Consider the following 12,500-nt stretch of genomic DNA (forward strand, 5'->3'; position numbering starts at 1 on the left):
ATGTAAGTAGGCCATCGGTTGCACCTGGCCTCCCCTGTCACTAATTTTTTCTTTATACATGATGCAGGTATATGCCTGTAATTTTCGTAGATACGGGTGCTTGCTATTATCTTCTACCAAGGCCACTCTCCAGGACACAATGGATCTGTAATACCCACCCATGGTTATGTAACCCTCACATTATCGTTTGAAAGGGCCTAATATATTTCGAAGTTTCTTGTTGCTGACGTCACATTGACAATCCTTGGTGCGAATTTCCTCTCCCACTTCTACCTCATAGTCAATGTAGCTCCCCGAATGTTATTCAACACGGATTCATACTCCTCGACGCCTTGACAGTCCGCCTCCTCCGACCTCGACCTTCACATCAGTGCACCCATAGAGGCCTAAGACCACCTCCTCATATCGTACCTGGAAATTTTCTGTCAAGAACTTTGTTGAATGCCCATGGCTCCCGTCAAACACGGTATTTATCACCAATATCAAGATGACGGGGCCCCATTGTTCACCAGATTCATATGCTTGGCACCGGATCATTTGGTAGATGCTAAATGAAGGTTCATTGTAAGGGAAAAAAGGGGCCTCTGTCAAAAGGCCCCAAGCCAATGGTTGTCACCCTAACACATCGTCCCAAAGAAAGATGGCTCTTTGCATGCATGTGGGGATTACAGGCTCCTGAATGTGTTGAGAGAACTGCATCACTACCCGCTCCCAAACATCGGCGACGAAATTTGCTACTTGCACAAAGTGAAGGTTATCTCCCCGCTGAACCTCTTTAAAGGGTATTATCAGGTGCCCCTGAACCCAGAAGACATTTCCAAGACCACCATTACCACCTCCTTCTGTACATACACCTTCAGTTACTACTGTTTGGCCTTCATAATTAGAAAAAAGGGGCCTCTGTCAAAAGGCCCTAAGCCAATGGTTGTCACCCTAACACATCGTCCCAAAGAAAGATGGCTCTTTGCATTCATGTGGGGATTACAGGCTCCTGAATGTGTTGAGAGAACTGCATCACTACCCGCTCCCAAACATCGGCGACGAAATTTGCTACTTGCACAAAGTGAAGGTTATCTCCCCGCTGAACCTCTTTAAAGGGTATTATCAGGTGCCCCTGAACCCAGAAGACATTTCCAAGACCACCATTACCACCTCCTTCTGTACATACACCTTCAGTTACTACTGTTTGGCCTTCATAATTATATACATATAATTATATATATATATATATATATATATATATATATATATATATATATATATATATATATATATATATATATATATATATATATATATATATATATATATATATATGTGTGTGTGTGTGTGTATATACTAATTTCCTTTCAGCTTTGGGACATGCAATGATAAAAATATGAAAAAATAGTTTCCTTTCAGCTTTGGGACATGCAATGATAAAAATATGAAAAAATAGTTTCCTTTCAGCTTTGGGACATGCAATGATAAAAATAGGAAAAACAAAGAACATAAAAATAAAAATGTTGAAATAATTTGGGTTTGGAGAAGAATTGAGGAAAATATATCATTAAGGAAGTCATGAAAAGATTTTATCTCAGCGAGCAGATTGCACTCGGAGTTTTGAAAGATGCGGAAATGTAAAACGATTTTTATTCTCCTCAAAGTATTTTCGATAAATACATTTCAACTAGATGCCAAAAATTTACCTCCTGATATATAAACTCAAGATTTGAAATTTTTAGTTAAGTCCTTTAACATAAGGCAATGCCTTAACTGAGAATATAGTATCCAATAGCACTGATATGATACTTTTAGATAAAATTACAAGTATTATCTGAGCTTTTTACAATGTTGAATATATCCATTATGATAATGTGTTTTTCTTCTTAAACCAAATTTAAAAAGGAATCAGAATAAGATTAGATTTTTTTTAGTCTGGATAATTCCAAACTATCTTAACTGGTGCAACAGTTATAAAATTGTTTTTCATAGAATATCATCTTGCAGTAAAACAAAAAAGACAATAAAACCATGTTATAAACAACTAACGATGTTATGCATAAAAGAACATCAAGTTGGAAAATAATTACCAATTATTAATATATATATATATATATATATATATATATATATATATATATATATATATATATATATATATATATATATATATATATATATATATATATATATATACATATCTATATGTTTATATATATGTATATATATATATATATATATATATATATATATATATATATATATATATATATATATATATATATATATATATATATATATATATATATATATATATATATATATATATATATATATATATATATATATATATATATGTCTCAAAAAAATGTACTCACTCTTAGAATTATGAGAAAACCTTTATTCATGGACATAGAGCGAAATGAAATAGCATCGAATACATGAGACAAATGTTCAAATTGATGACTATTATAAATTTTTTGATGCATTGAAATAGGAAATTGAAAGACAATCTCGGGATATTCCTAATGACATGTTTCGCGACGTTTGCAAATCCCTTGGTGCGAGTTATCAGCGTTGTCTGGACAATAATGGTCATCAATTTGAACATTCGCAAACATGATTCTTCAAACACATTCGTCTCATGTATTCGATGCTATTTCATTTCGCTCTATGTCCATAAATAAAGGTTTTCTCATAATTCTATGAGTGAGTACATTTTTTTGAGACACCCTGTATACCAGGAAAACTAAGGAAGGCACACAGGACATTAATCCCCTACGCACCAGCATCGATAATGCAGCGACTATTTAATGTGCTGCCAGCTCATCTAAGAAACGTATCAGGACTGAGCGTAGATGTGTTTATGAATAAGCTCGATAAACACCTAAGATGCATCCCAGACCATCCAAGACTGGAAGATGCACAATACACCGAAAGATGCCTAAGCAACTCTCTGGTGAATATAGGAGATGCCTCACACTGAGGGACCTGGGGGAACCCAAATATATAATAAGGCCTTACATCCAATTATATGGAAACTGTTTTTACATAATAAACAAACATTATTTAGTATTTATTCATAACCTAATATAATATCCCTATATTATAAAAAGTATATATATATATATATATATATATATATATATATATATATATATATATATATATATATACAGTATATATATATATATATATATATATGTATATATATATATATATATATATATATATATATATATATATATATATATATATATATATATATATATATATATATATACAGTATATATATATATATGTATATATATATATATATATATATATATATATATATATATATATATATATATATATATATATATATATATATATATATATATATATATATTGTTAGTAATGGCGGTCATTACGCCACCTTTTTTCCAATAACAAAAGACCCCGCCAGCATGGGTCGAAATGCCACGAGTTTTGGGACCCTACCCAGAGTCTCACCCCCCTCCTACCATCCTATACCAGTCTACTCCCCCTGAGATCTCAATTTCAGCTACCTTCTACAAGTCACGTGAGAACATCGAGGTCCCAGGACAAGGGAAGCGAGCTGTGAAGGATGTGGGGACACGAGATCAAGCCTGACCAATAGGACAGCGGTCAGGCCAATCCCCCCTACCCCCCCCCCCCCCCAATTGGGGGTCAAGTGGGGTTGATCTACCCAGGGAAAACTGGGGATTTTTTTCGTGAGTCAGCATCCATAAGGAGAACATCTCCTCCTTCTTCACTCAACCTCCTTGAGGGAAACATCATCTCTCTTCACCCTCAAGACATCAGGGAGGCAGGACCTCTGTCTACATCTTTCCACAAGGGAAAGAAACCAGAGTCATTTTTACTAAAGGTAAGGTGTCTGATTTTGAGATTCTCAATATCCTTACCCAACCTGCCATCCCTTCCTTATCACACCCCATTTTTCCTTATCCTCTAAAGAAAATCCTACCCACTGAACCTTGTATCTTATCCCCTATACCCAGACCATGTGTGCCGTTTAGTCCTAGTTTTAATACATTCACCCTGTGACAGTGTTGATTCCCATGTGTAACGTTTAAATCCCTAAGCTTGGCATTTTCATTTAATTTGCTTAAAAGTTTTAACCACACGACTTCATCGTGTTCCCAGCCGGTAGAAGTAAGTGTGCTGTTAATAATTCAATTTATTTCCCCTTCCAGGGAACGTTGATTGCTGTGCTGGAGTTTCATCCACGGCCAACCAAGCTCCATCCAAAGCTCCTCGTGGCTTAAATTAAAATAGTTACCTGTTGTGCTCCCTTTTCTTTTATTAATTTTTATTTCAATGTTATTGTAAATACATATATTTGTCAGTATTCCTTGTATCATTGCTGACTGGCGACCTACCATTGTTATTTGTTTGTTATGGCCCTTGAGTCCCTTGAGCAAGGCCGGACTCGAACCAGTGGCCCGTAACATATTGGCGACCAAATGCCAGGATTCGCTAAGACAGTAATTTAAAATTAATTTTATCAAAGTCAAATCCCCCCCTTTTTTCTGTCTTTAGCGACTTGACGAACCTCAATTTCATTTTAAGTAAATTATATAATCACTGGAGTTGGAACCGTGGAAGAAAACAGCAAAAGCATTCTATTCTCATTGTTAAAGTTTTGTGTTTACTAGTGCGTGTTCGTACCGCGAACCCTTTTGTTTTGAAAACCGCGTGGTAGATATTAGTCCTATTGTTTATCAGGATAGCCAACCGCGTGAAAAGAATTTGTTCTGTTTTTTTTTTTCCTGAGTGTTTATTATCAAAGTGGTTAAAATTTTCATTTATTATATATATTGTGCATTAAGTGAATGTTTAATTTTGTGTTAAAACTAAGTGAAGTGAAATTTACGAAAATTTAGGAGAATCCGTGGTACACTAAACCACGTGTTAGTTTCCAGTGAGGCTTAATTCCCGTGTTGGTAACGGTAAGCGCACGTGGCATTCATTTTTTCAATTTTTCCTTTTGACAAGTAAGGGTATGTAATTTCTTTTTATTACTTTCTCGTGGGATATTATTTTTATGTACATTTTTTTGAAGGGGATAATTTTCGTTAGACTGTGTAATATGGCTAACCTAAAGATAAAGGACTTATGATGTCACATTTAATTTAAATTTTTTTCAGTCAGGGTATAGGATCATTAAGATAGAATATTTGGGAGTGTAATTTATTAAATTCATTTTCTTCTAAAGGGAAAGTATGTAAAGAGGCTGATGTTTTAACGAAGCATTAAGCAATCTCAGTGACATTGTCTGTTTTATTTTAATTTGTTATACTTTAAGTATAAACACAAACTTGCTTTAAAGTCACAGAGTTGCAAGTGGTGGTGTTGCAAGAACGCACCCACACATTTTTACAAATCCATTTTTTTTCCTTAAGACTAGCATAGGAGGGTCACACATCGTGGAGATTCCATTTTTTTTCCTTAAGACTAGCATAGGAGGGTCACACATCGTGGAGATTCCATTTTTTTTTCCTTAAGACTAGCATAGGAGGGTCACACATCGTGGAGATTCCATTTTTTTTTCCCTTAAGACTAGCATAGGAGGGTCACACATCGTGGAGATTCCATTTTTTGTTCCTTAAGACTAGCATAGGAGGGTCACACATCGTGGAGATTCCATTTTTTTCCCTTAAGACTAGCATAGGAGGGGCACACATCGTGGAGATTCCATTTTTTTTTTCTTAAGACTAGCATAGGAGGGTCACACATCGTGGATATTCCATTTTTTTCCCTTAAGACTAGCATAGGAGGGTCACACATCGTGGAGATTCCATTTTTTTTCCTGACTAGCCTAGAGGGTCACCTACTGTATAGTTGTGATTCCAGCTTGTTTTGTCTAGCATAGAGGTCCACCCATAAAATTAGCAAAATGACTGCTGCGGAAATTCAGGACTTTGTGGCCCTTGCAGAGCGACAAGGTTACGAAGGAGAGGCATTGCAAGGCTATGTGCGGGAGCTTGTGAATGAGGTCAATGCCCGGAGGAAAGCCGAGCAGGAAGAGTTTGAGAAGGAGAGAGAGCGAGAGCATGAATTGAAGATGCGGGAACAGGATATCCAGCTAGCACGGCTAAACAGCCCTCACCCCAACGGCACTCAAAATGGCCAAAGCTTCCCCTCCATGCCTGTCCACACACTCATTCCTCAGTGGGACGACAAGGATCCTGTGAGGTGGCTAAATGAGGTGGAGTCCGTGTTTAAGACGTGTGCCGTAGCGGAGGATATGAAGGCCCTACTACTGTCAAAGCATATGGCGGGGAAAGGGAAGAATGCGCATGCTGCGCTCCCTGCCGATAAACAGGGTAATTTTGAGGCCGTCAGGAAGGCCTTGATTGAGGCCTATAAACTAAGTCCTGAAAATTGGCGCCGTCAGTGGCGTAGGCTCACCAAGTCCCCCACGACATCTTGGTCTGATTGGGGTTTTCAGAAGGATAGGCTCAATACCCTTTGGGTCGAGGCTCCAAAGTGCACTTCTTACGACAACCTCCTAGAGCTCTTCAAAATTGAGGACTTCCACAGGAACGCCCCACCGGCGCTCTCAATTTACATATCTGAGAAAAATCCAGCCACGTTTAGAGCATGCTGCGAGTATGCTGATGAGTACGAGCTAGTCCGGTTCAACTCGGGGCCCCCCAGCTCAGTCCCATCGGGTAAGTCTAAGCCCCGGCAAAATCCGATCTCCCCTACCAAGTGTGGCCATTGCGGGAGATCTAACCACTTGGAAGCCAACTGTCGGCTGAAGCTATCCGGTCAGTCAACTGAGTCCACGAAGCAGACGAATAAGCCCAAGGTTAAGGTGGCGAAGCCGAACTATGCCAGTGCATACTGCGAGGTATGTAAGTGCTACGGACACACAAAGAACTACTCACTATGTCCCAGTAAATCCTCAGCCTCTTCTCCAGCTGCCCTCTCAATCTCTATCCGTGAAGCTCCCAAAAGACAGCCCGCTGTTGGGGAGATCACAGTAGCTCTGCCTGAAGGAGACGGCTCTCCGCAGTCGGTCAGAGCATTACAGGATACCGGTGCAGACGTTTCACTAATCTTATGGCACCAGTTGCCTATCGGTGCCAAAGTTCAGCAGGACAATCGCATGACAGTCCGTTGGATCGAAGGAGTCACTAAGGATCTTCCTACTGTGGAGTTGAGAGTGACCACGCCCCAGCTCAGCAAAAGGTGCAGGCTAGGGGTAGTGAGCGATCTGGGACATGAGGGCTATGACTTGCTCTTGGGACAAGACCTCCTAAGAGGCATACAGCGTGTGCCCCCCAGGTGCATGAAAGCAGTTGAGCCGGAGCCCGAGACTGAGAATGCCCCTCCTGAAGAAGACAAATGGCTAGCTGACATTGACCTTGGAGAAGTACCTTGGCTAAGTGAGGTGGCGCGAGAGCCCTCCTCCTATAGCAATGAGTCTGAGCCTCATACCCCGGAAACCTATTCGGAAGGAGCGGTGCTGCTCACCACCACAGGGAATGAAGCTAACCCAAATACTAGCCCAGGGGTCTCGGGGGAGTCTGAGGGAGAAGCGTCCATTTCCCCAGAGGACCTCGGGAGTCGGACGGAGCTTATCAAATCTCAGTTGTTGGACGAGACGCTGAAAACCTACAGGGAAGCTGCTTACTCAGACGAAGCAGAGATGACTAACCTCTCAAAGGAGAATTTCCTGCTGAAGGAAGGGGTGCTCTTCAGAGTCACCCGAGGCCCTCACGATCCTGCAGAAGCCCTTTGCCGGCAAGTAGTTGTTCCCCGTAATCTCCGCTTGGTGGTGCTACGTATGGCTCATGAGGGATTGGGAGGACACTTTGGTGTGAAACGCACTACCCACCTGATCCAGCCTCATTTCTTCTGGCCGGGATTGCAGAAGAGTGTTAAGGCTTACGTAGCTTCCTGCCATCCGTGCCAAGTTGCCGGTAACCCAAACCAGGTGGTGCCGCGGGCTCCTCTCCAACCCATTCCATCTGCAGGTATCCCCTTCCATGATGTACTAGTGGATTATGTGGGTCCCCTGCCCCGTAGTAAGCGTGGAAATCGTTTCTTATTAATCATGATTGATCGGTTCACGCGCTACCTCGAAGCTGTACCGACCAGGTGCGCCAATGCCAGTCATGCTGTCAGGGGCCTGACTCAATTTTTTTGTAGGTTTGGGTTCCCAGCCACAGTCCAGTCGGATAAGGGCTCTCACTTCATGGCAAGAGAGTTTAAGGCAGCAATGGAGTACCATGGTGTCCACCACCAGACCTCTACGGCATATCACCCAGAGAGCCAAGGACTCGTGGAGCGCTCCCACCAAACACTAAAAACAGTCTTGACGAAGTTAGGGGAGGCTGGCTCTTCGGATTGGGAGGAGAACTTGCCTTACGCTCTGTTCGCCCTCCGCCAAGCACGCTCAGAAACCACAGGATACAGCCCTTTTGAGTTGTTGTACACTCACTCCACACGTGGGCCACTGGACATACTCTATGAAGCTTGGGAGGACTCCTCCAAGGCCTCCTGGGTGGAAGAGCTGCCAGATATACAGGCTAAGATACGAACTGCCTGGGAAATTGCCAAGGCTTCCGAGGCGAAGGTACAGGGCATCACAAAAGGTCACGTAGATCGTAAAGCCCAGGATCGAAGTTTTGAGGTGGGAGACCAAGTTCTGGTTCTCCGCCCAGGGGAACAGAAACCGTTAAGCACAAAATTTACGGGCCCTCACAAGATTCTTGGGAAGAAGGGTAAATTAAATTACCTAGTGGATTGTGGCATAAGGCGAGCCAAGTGGCTCCATATCAACCTGCTTAAGCCCTATCAACAAAGGGCCAATGTGGTGGGTACTGTTACCTAGGTCCACTCACCCGAGAGCAACTCCGAGGTCCTGGCCAACTTTAAGCTGGTCACCCCTGTGTTGGACACTGTTAAGAGGGATATTGTCAAGAACCTCCTGCTACAGCACCCACAGGTAGTGCGAGACACACTGGGTCACACCCAACTACTAGAACACAAGATTGACTTGGTCCGAGGAACGTGTCCGATCCGCCAGAATTATTATCGGTTAAACCCCCAACGGGCTGAAAGGGTGTCGGAACAGATAAAATTGCAGCTCAGCTTAGGTCTCATTGAGGAAAGTGAAAGTCCATGGGCATCACCGGTGGTCCTAGTGCCAAAAGAGGGAGGGGGGGATAGGCTATGTATAGATTTCCGCAAATTGAATGCGGTGACAAAACCTGAGTCCTACCCACTCCCTCGCATCGAGGATTGCTTGGAGAGCTTAGGTGAATCACCTTATCTAAGTAAGATTGACCTAGAAAAGGGCTACTGGCAGGTACCACTGGCAGAGGAGTCGCGGCCACTGACCGCATTCATAACCCGAGATGGACTTTACCAGTGTCGAGTAATGCCTTTTGGTCTTAGGAATGCACCCAGCTGCTTCCAGAGACTCATGAACAAGGTACTAGCGGGAATTTCCAACTGTGTGGTCTACCTAGATGACATCGTCCTTTTCTCCAAGGCCTGGGAAGAACACCTCCAAACCCTAGGGAAGGTGCTGAGGGCCCTCCAAAAGGCAAATTTGGTCATCAACCTCAAAAAATGCACGTTTGGCGGGACTGAGATTACCTACCTGGGCCACCAAGTAGGAAGGGGCAAAATAATGCCCAAAGATGCAAATATCCGTGCAATACAAGAGATGCCCTACCCTAGGACTAAGAAGGAAGCCCAACGATTCCTGGGGATGGTACAGTACTTCCGGAGGTTTGTGCCCAACTTTTCTCAGGTAGCCGCTCCCATCACAGACTTGTTCAAAGGAAAAAAGCTGTTCTGCTGTACGGATGAATGCCGGGCGGCCTATGACCACCTAAAAGGCATTTTAATGAGCCGTCCCGTGCTCCGTGCACCAGATTACACTAAACCTTTCGCTCTCGCTGTGGATGCCAGTGACATAGGGGTGGGAGCTGTCCTCCTGCAAGAGGAAGATCAAGTCCGACACCCTATTGCATACTTCTCAAAGAAACTGAACCCTGCTCAAACTAGGTACAGTACTATTGAGAAGGAGCTCTTAGGCATGGTCTTGTCACTGAAGCATTTCGAATCATATCATGCTGACCATGAGTTCCCACTCACAGTCCTCACGGACCATAACCCTCTGACTTACTTGACGCAGTTCCGAAATAAGAATAAGAGACTCATGAGGTGGTGCATGGACCTCCAAGACTACAATTGGAAGGTAGAGCACATAAGAGGCACAGATAATAAAATAGCAGATGTCCTCTCCAGGCATTAGTGCTCAGGGCACAGCGCCATAACCATAGCCTGTAGTCATAGTAAGTAGGTAAATTTAGTTTGTATGAAAAAATATTTATTGGCCTTGGTGTCTCCCCAGGTAGATAAACTTGAGGAGCCATCTTGGCATCATTATTTGCATTGAATTTATTTTCATGTATTTATTTTATCCTTTTTTTTGGCATATATGCCAATTTTCTTTAATTTTATGCCTACCACTGCACTAGGTCACTTAACTTTAACCATTTTTTTTACATTTAAATTTTCAATTTTGCATTTTTTAATTTTTTCAGTTGCTGCCTCACAGCCAGCATACTTATTTCTATGTGGCACTTAAAGTTAATTTACAGTCAAAATACCGTAAAATGATGACCCTAGTTGCAGCTTAGATATTTATCCATTATCGTGGTGAGACTCACTGAGGGAGGAATCATTAAGGCTAGTGGCTTCAGACCTTGCTTGCAGAGTTCTTGTCCTGTTTTAGGACAAAATCTCTGCTAAAATGGGGGGCTGTTAGTAATGGCGGTCATTATGCCACCTTTTTTCCAATAACAAAAGACCCCGCCAGCATGGGTCGAAATGCCACGAGTTTTGGGACCCTACCCAGAGTCTCACCCCCCTCCCACCATCCTATACCAGTCTACTCCCCCTGAGATCTCAATTTCAGCTACCTTCTACAAGTCACGTGAGAACATCGAGGTCCCAGGACAAGGGAAGCGAGCTGTGAAGGATGTGGGGACACGAGATCAAGCCTGACCAATAGGACAGCGGTCAGGCCAATCCCCCCTACCCCCCCCAATTGGGGGTCAAGTGGGGTTGATCTACCTAGGGAAAACTGGGGATTTTTTTCGTGAGTCAGCATCCATAAGGAGAACATCTCCTCCTTCTTCACTCAACCTCCTTGAGGGAAACATCATCTCTCTTCACCCTCAAGACATCAGGGAGGCAGGACCTCTGTCTACATCTTTCCACAAGGGAAAGAAACCAGAGTCATTTTTACTAAAGGTAAGGTGTCTGATTTTGAGATTCTCAATATCCTTACCCAACCTGCCATCCCTTCCTTATCACACCCCATTTTTCCTTATCCTCTAAAGAAAATCCTACCCACTGAACCTTGTATCCTATCCCCTATACCCAGACCACGTGTGCCGTTTAGTCCTAGTTTTAATACATTCACCCTGTGACAGTGTTGATTCCCATGTGTAACGTTTAAATCCCTAAGCTTGGCATTTTCATTTAATTTGCTTAAAAGTTTTAACCACACGACTTCATCGTGTTCCCAGCCGGTAGAAGTAAGTGTGCTGTTAATAATTCAATTTATTTCCCCTTCCAGGGAACGTTGATTGCTGTGCTGGAGTTTCATCCACGGCCAACCAAGCTCCATCTAAAGCTCCTCGTGGCTTAAATTAAAATAGTTACCTGTTGTGCTCCCTTTTCTTTTATTAATTTTTATTTCAATGTTATTGTAAATACATATATTTGTCAGTATTCCTTGTATCATTACTGACTGGCGACCTACCATTGTTATTTGTTTGTTATGGCCCTTGAGTCCCTTGAGCAAGGCCGGACTCGAACCAGTGGCCCGTAACAATATGTATATATATATATATATATATATATATATATATATATATATATATATATATATATATATATATATATATATATATATATATATATGTATATACATTTATATATATATATATATATATATATATATATATATATATATATATATATATATATATATATATATATATATATATATATATATATATATATATATAAATGTATATATATATATATATATATATATATATATATATATATATATATATATGCATATGTATGTATATATATTTTTATAATATATATATATATATATATATATATATATATATATATATATATATATATATATATATATATATATATACATATCTGATTATATATATATATATATATATATATATATATATATATATATATATATATATATATATATATATATATATATATATATATATATATATATATATATATATATATATATATATGTTTGAATATATGTATACATATATATATATATATATATATATATATATATATATATATATATATATATATATATATATGTATACATATATATATCATTATATCATTGCCACGTGTCTGGAAACCAAAATATGATATTATACATATTACGAACGGCA

The 12,500-nt window shown here is 40.4% G+C and overlaps 1 protein-coding gene across 1 annotated transcript; it reads left to right on the top strand.

Moving 5' to 3' along the window:
* The first annotated feature begins 5,831 nt into the window (after window positions 1-5,831).
* On the top strand, window positions 5,832-11,692 carry LOC137644271 (uncharacterized). The gene is made up of 5 exons (XM_068377265.1): window positions 5,832-6,902; window positions 7,182-7,802; window positions 7,995-8,596; window positions 8,855-9,550; window positions 11,621-11,692. The coding sequence occupies exons 1-5, from the start codon at window positions 5,906-5,908 to the stop codon at window positions 11,690-11,692; spliced, it is 2,988 nt and encodes a 995-aa protein (XP_068233366.1). The 5' UTR covers window positions 5,832-5,905.
* Window positions 11,693-12,500: the final 808 nt, after the last annotated feature.

Source organism: Palaemon carinicauda, chromosome 7, assembly GCF_036898095.1.
Source record: "Palaemon carinicauda isolate YSFRI2023 chromosome 7, ASM3689809v2, whole genome shotgun sequence".
NCBI lineage: Eukaryota > Metazoa > Arthropoda > Malacostraca > Decapoda > Palaemonidae > Palaemon > Palaemon carinicauda.

What these genes read in the sequence shown, in the direction of transcription:
- LOC137644271 (XM_068377265.1), top strand. Translation starts at nt 5,906, where the DNA reads ATGACTGCTGCGGAAATTCAGGACTTTGTGGCCCTTGCAGAGCGACAA. An exon ending in CCAAGGCTTCCGAGGCGAAG is followed by an intron (nt 8,597 to 8,854) that starts GTACAGGGCATC and finishes ACTGTTACCTAG; the next exon opens with GTCCACTCACCCGAGAGCAA. An exon ending in ACCTCCAAACCCTAGGGAAG is followed by an intron (nt 9,551 to 11,620) that starts GTGCTGAGGGCC and finishes TTCCCCTTCCAG; the next exon opens with GGAACGTTGATTGCTGTGCT.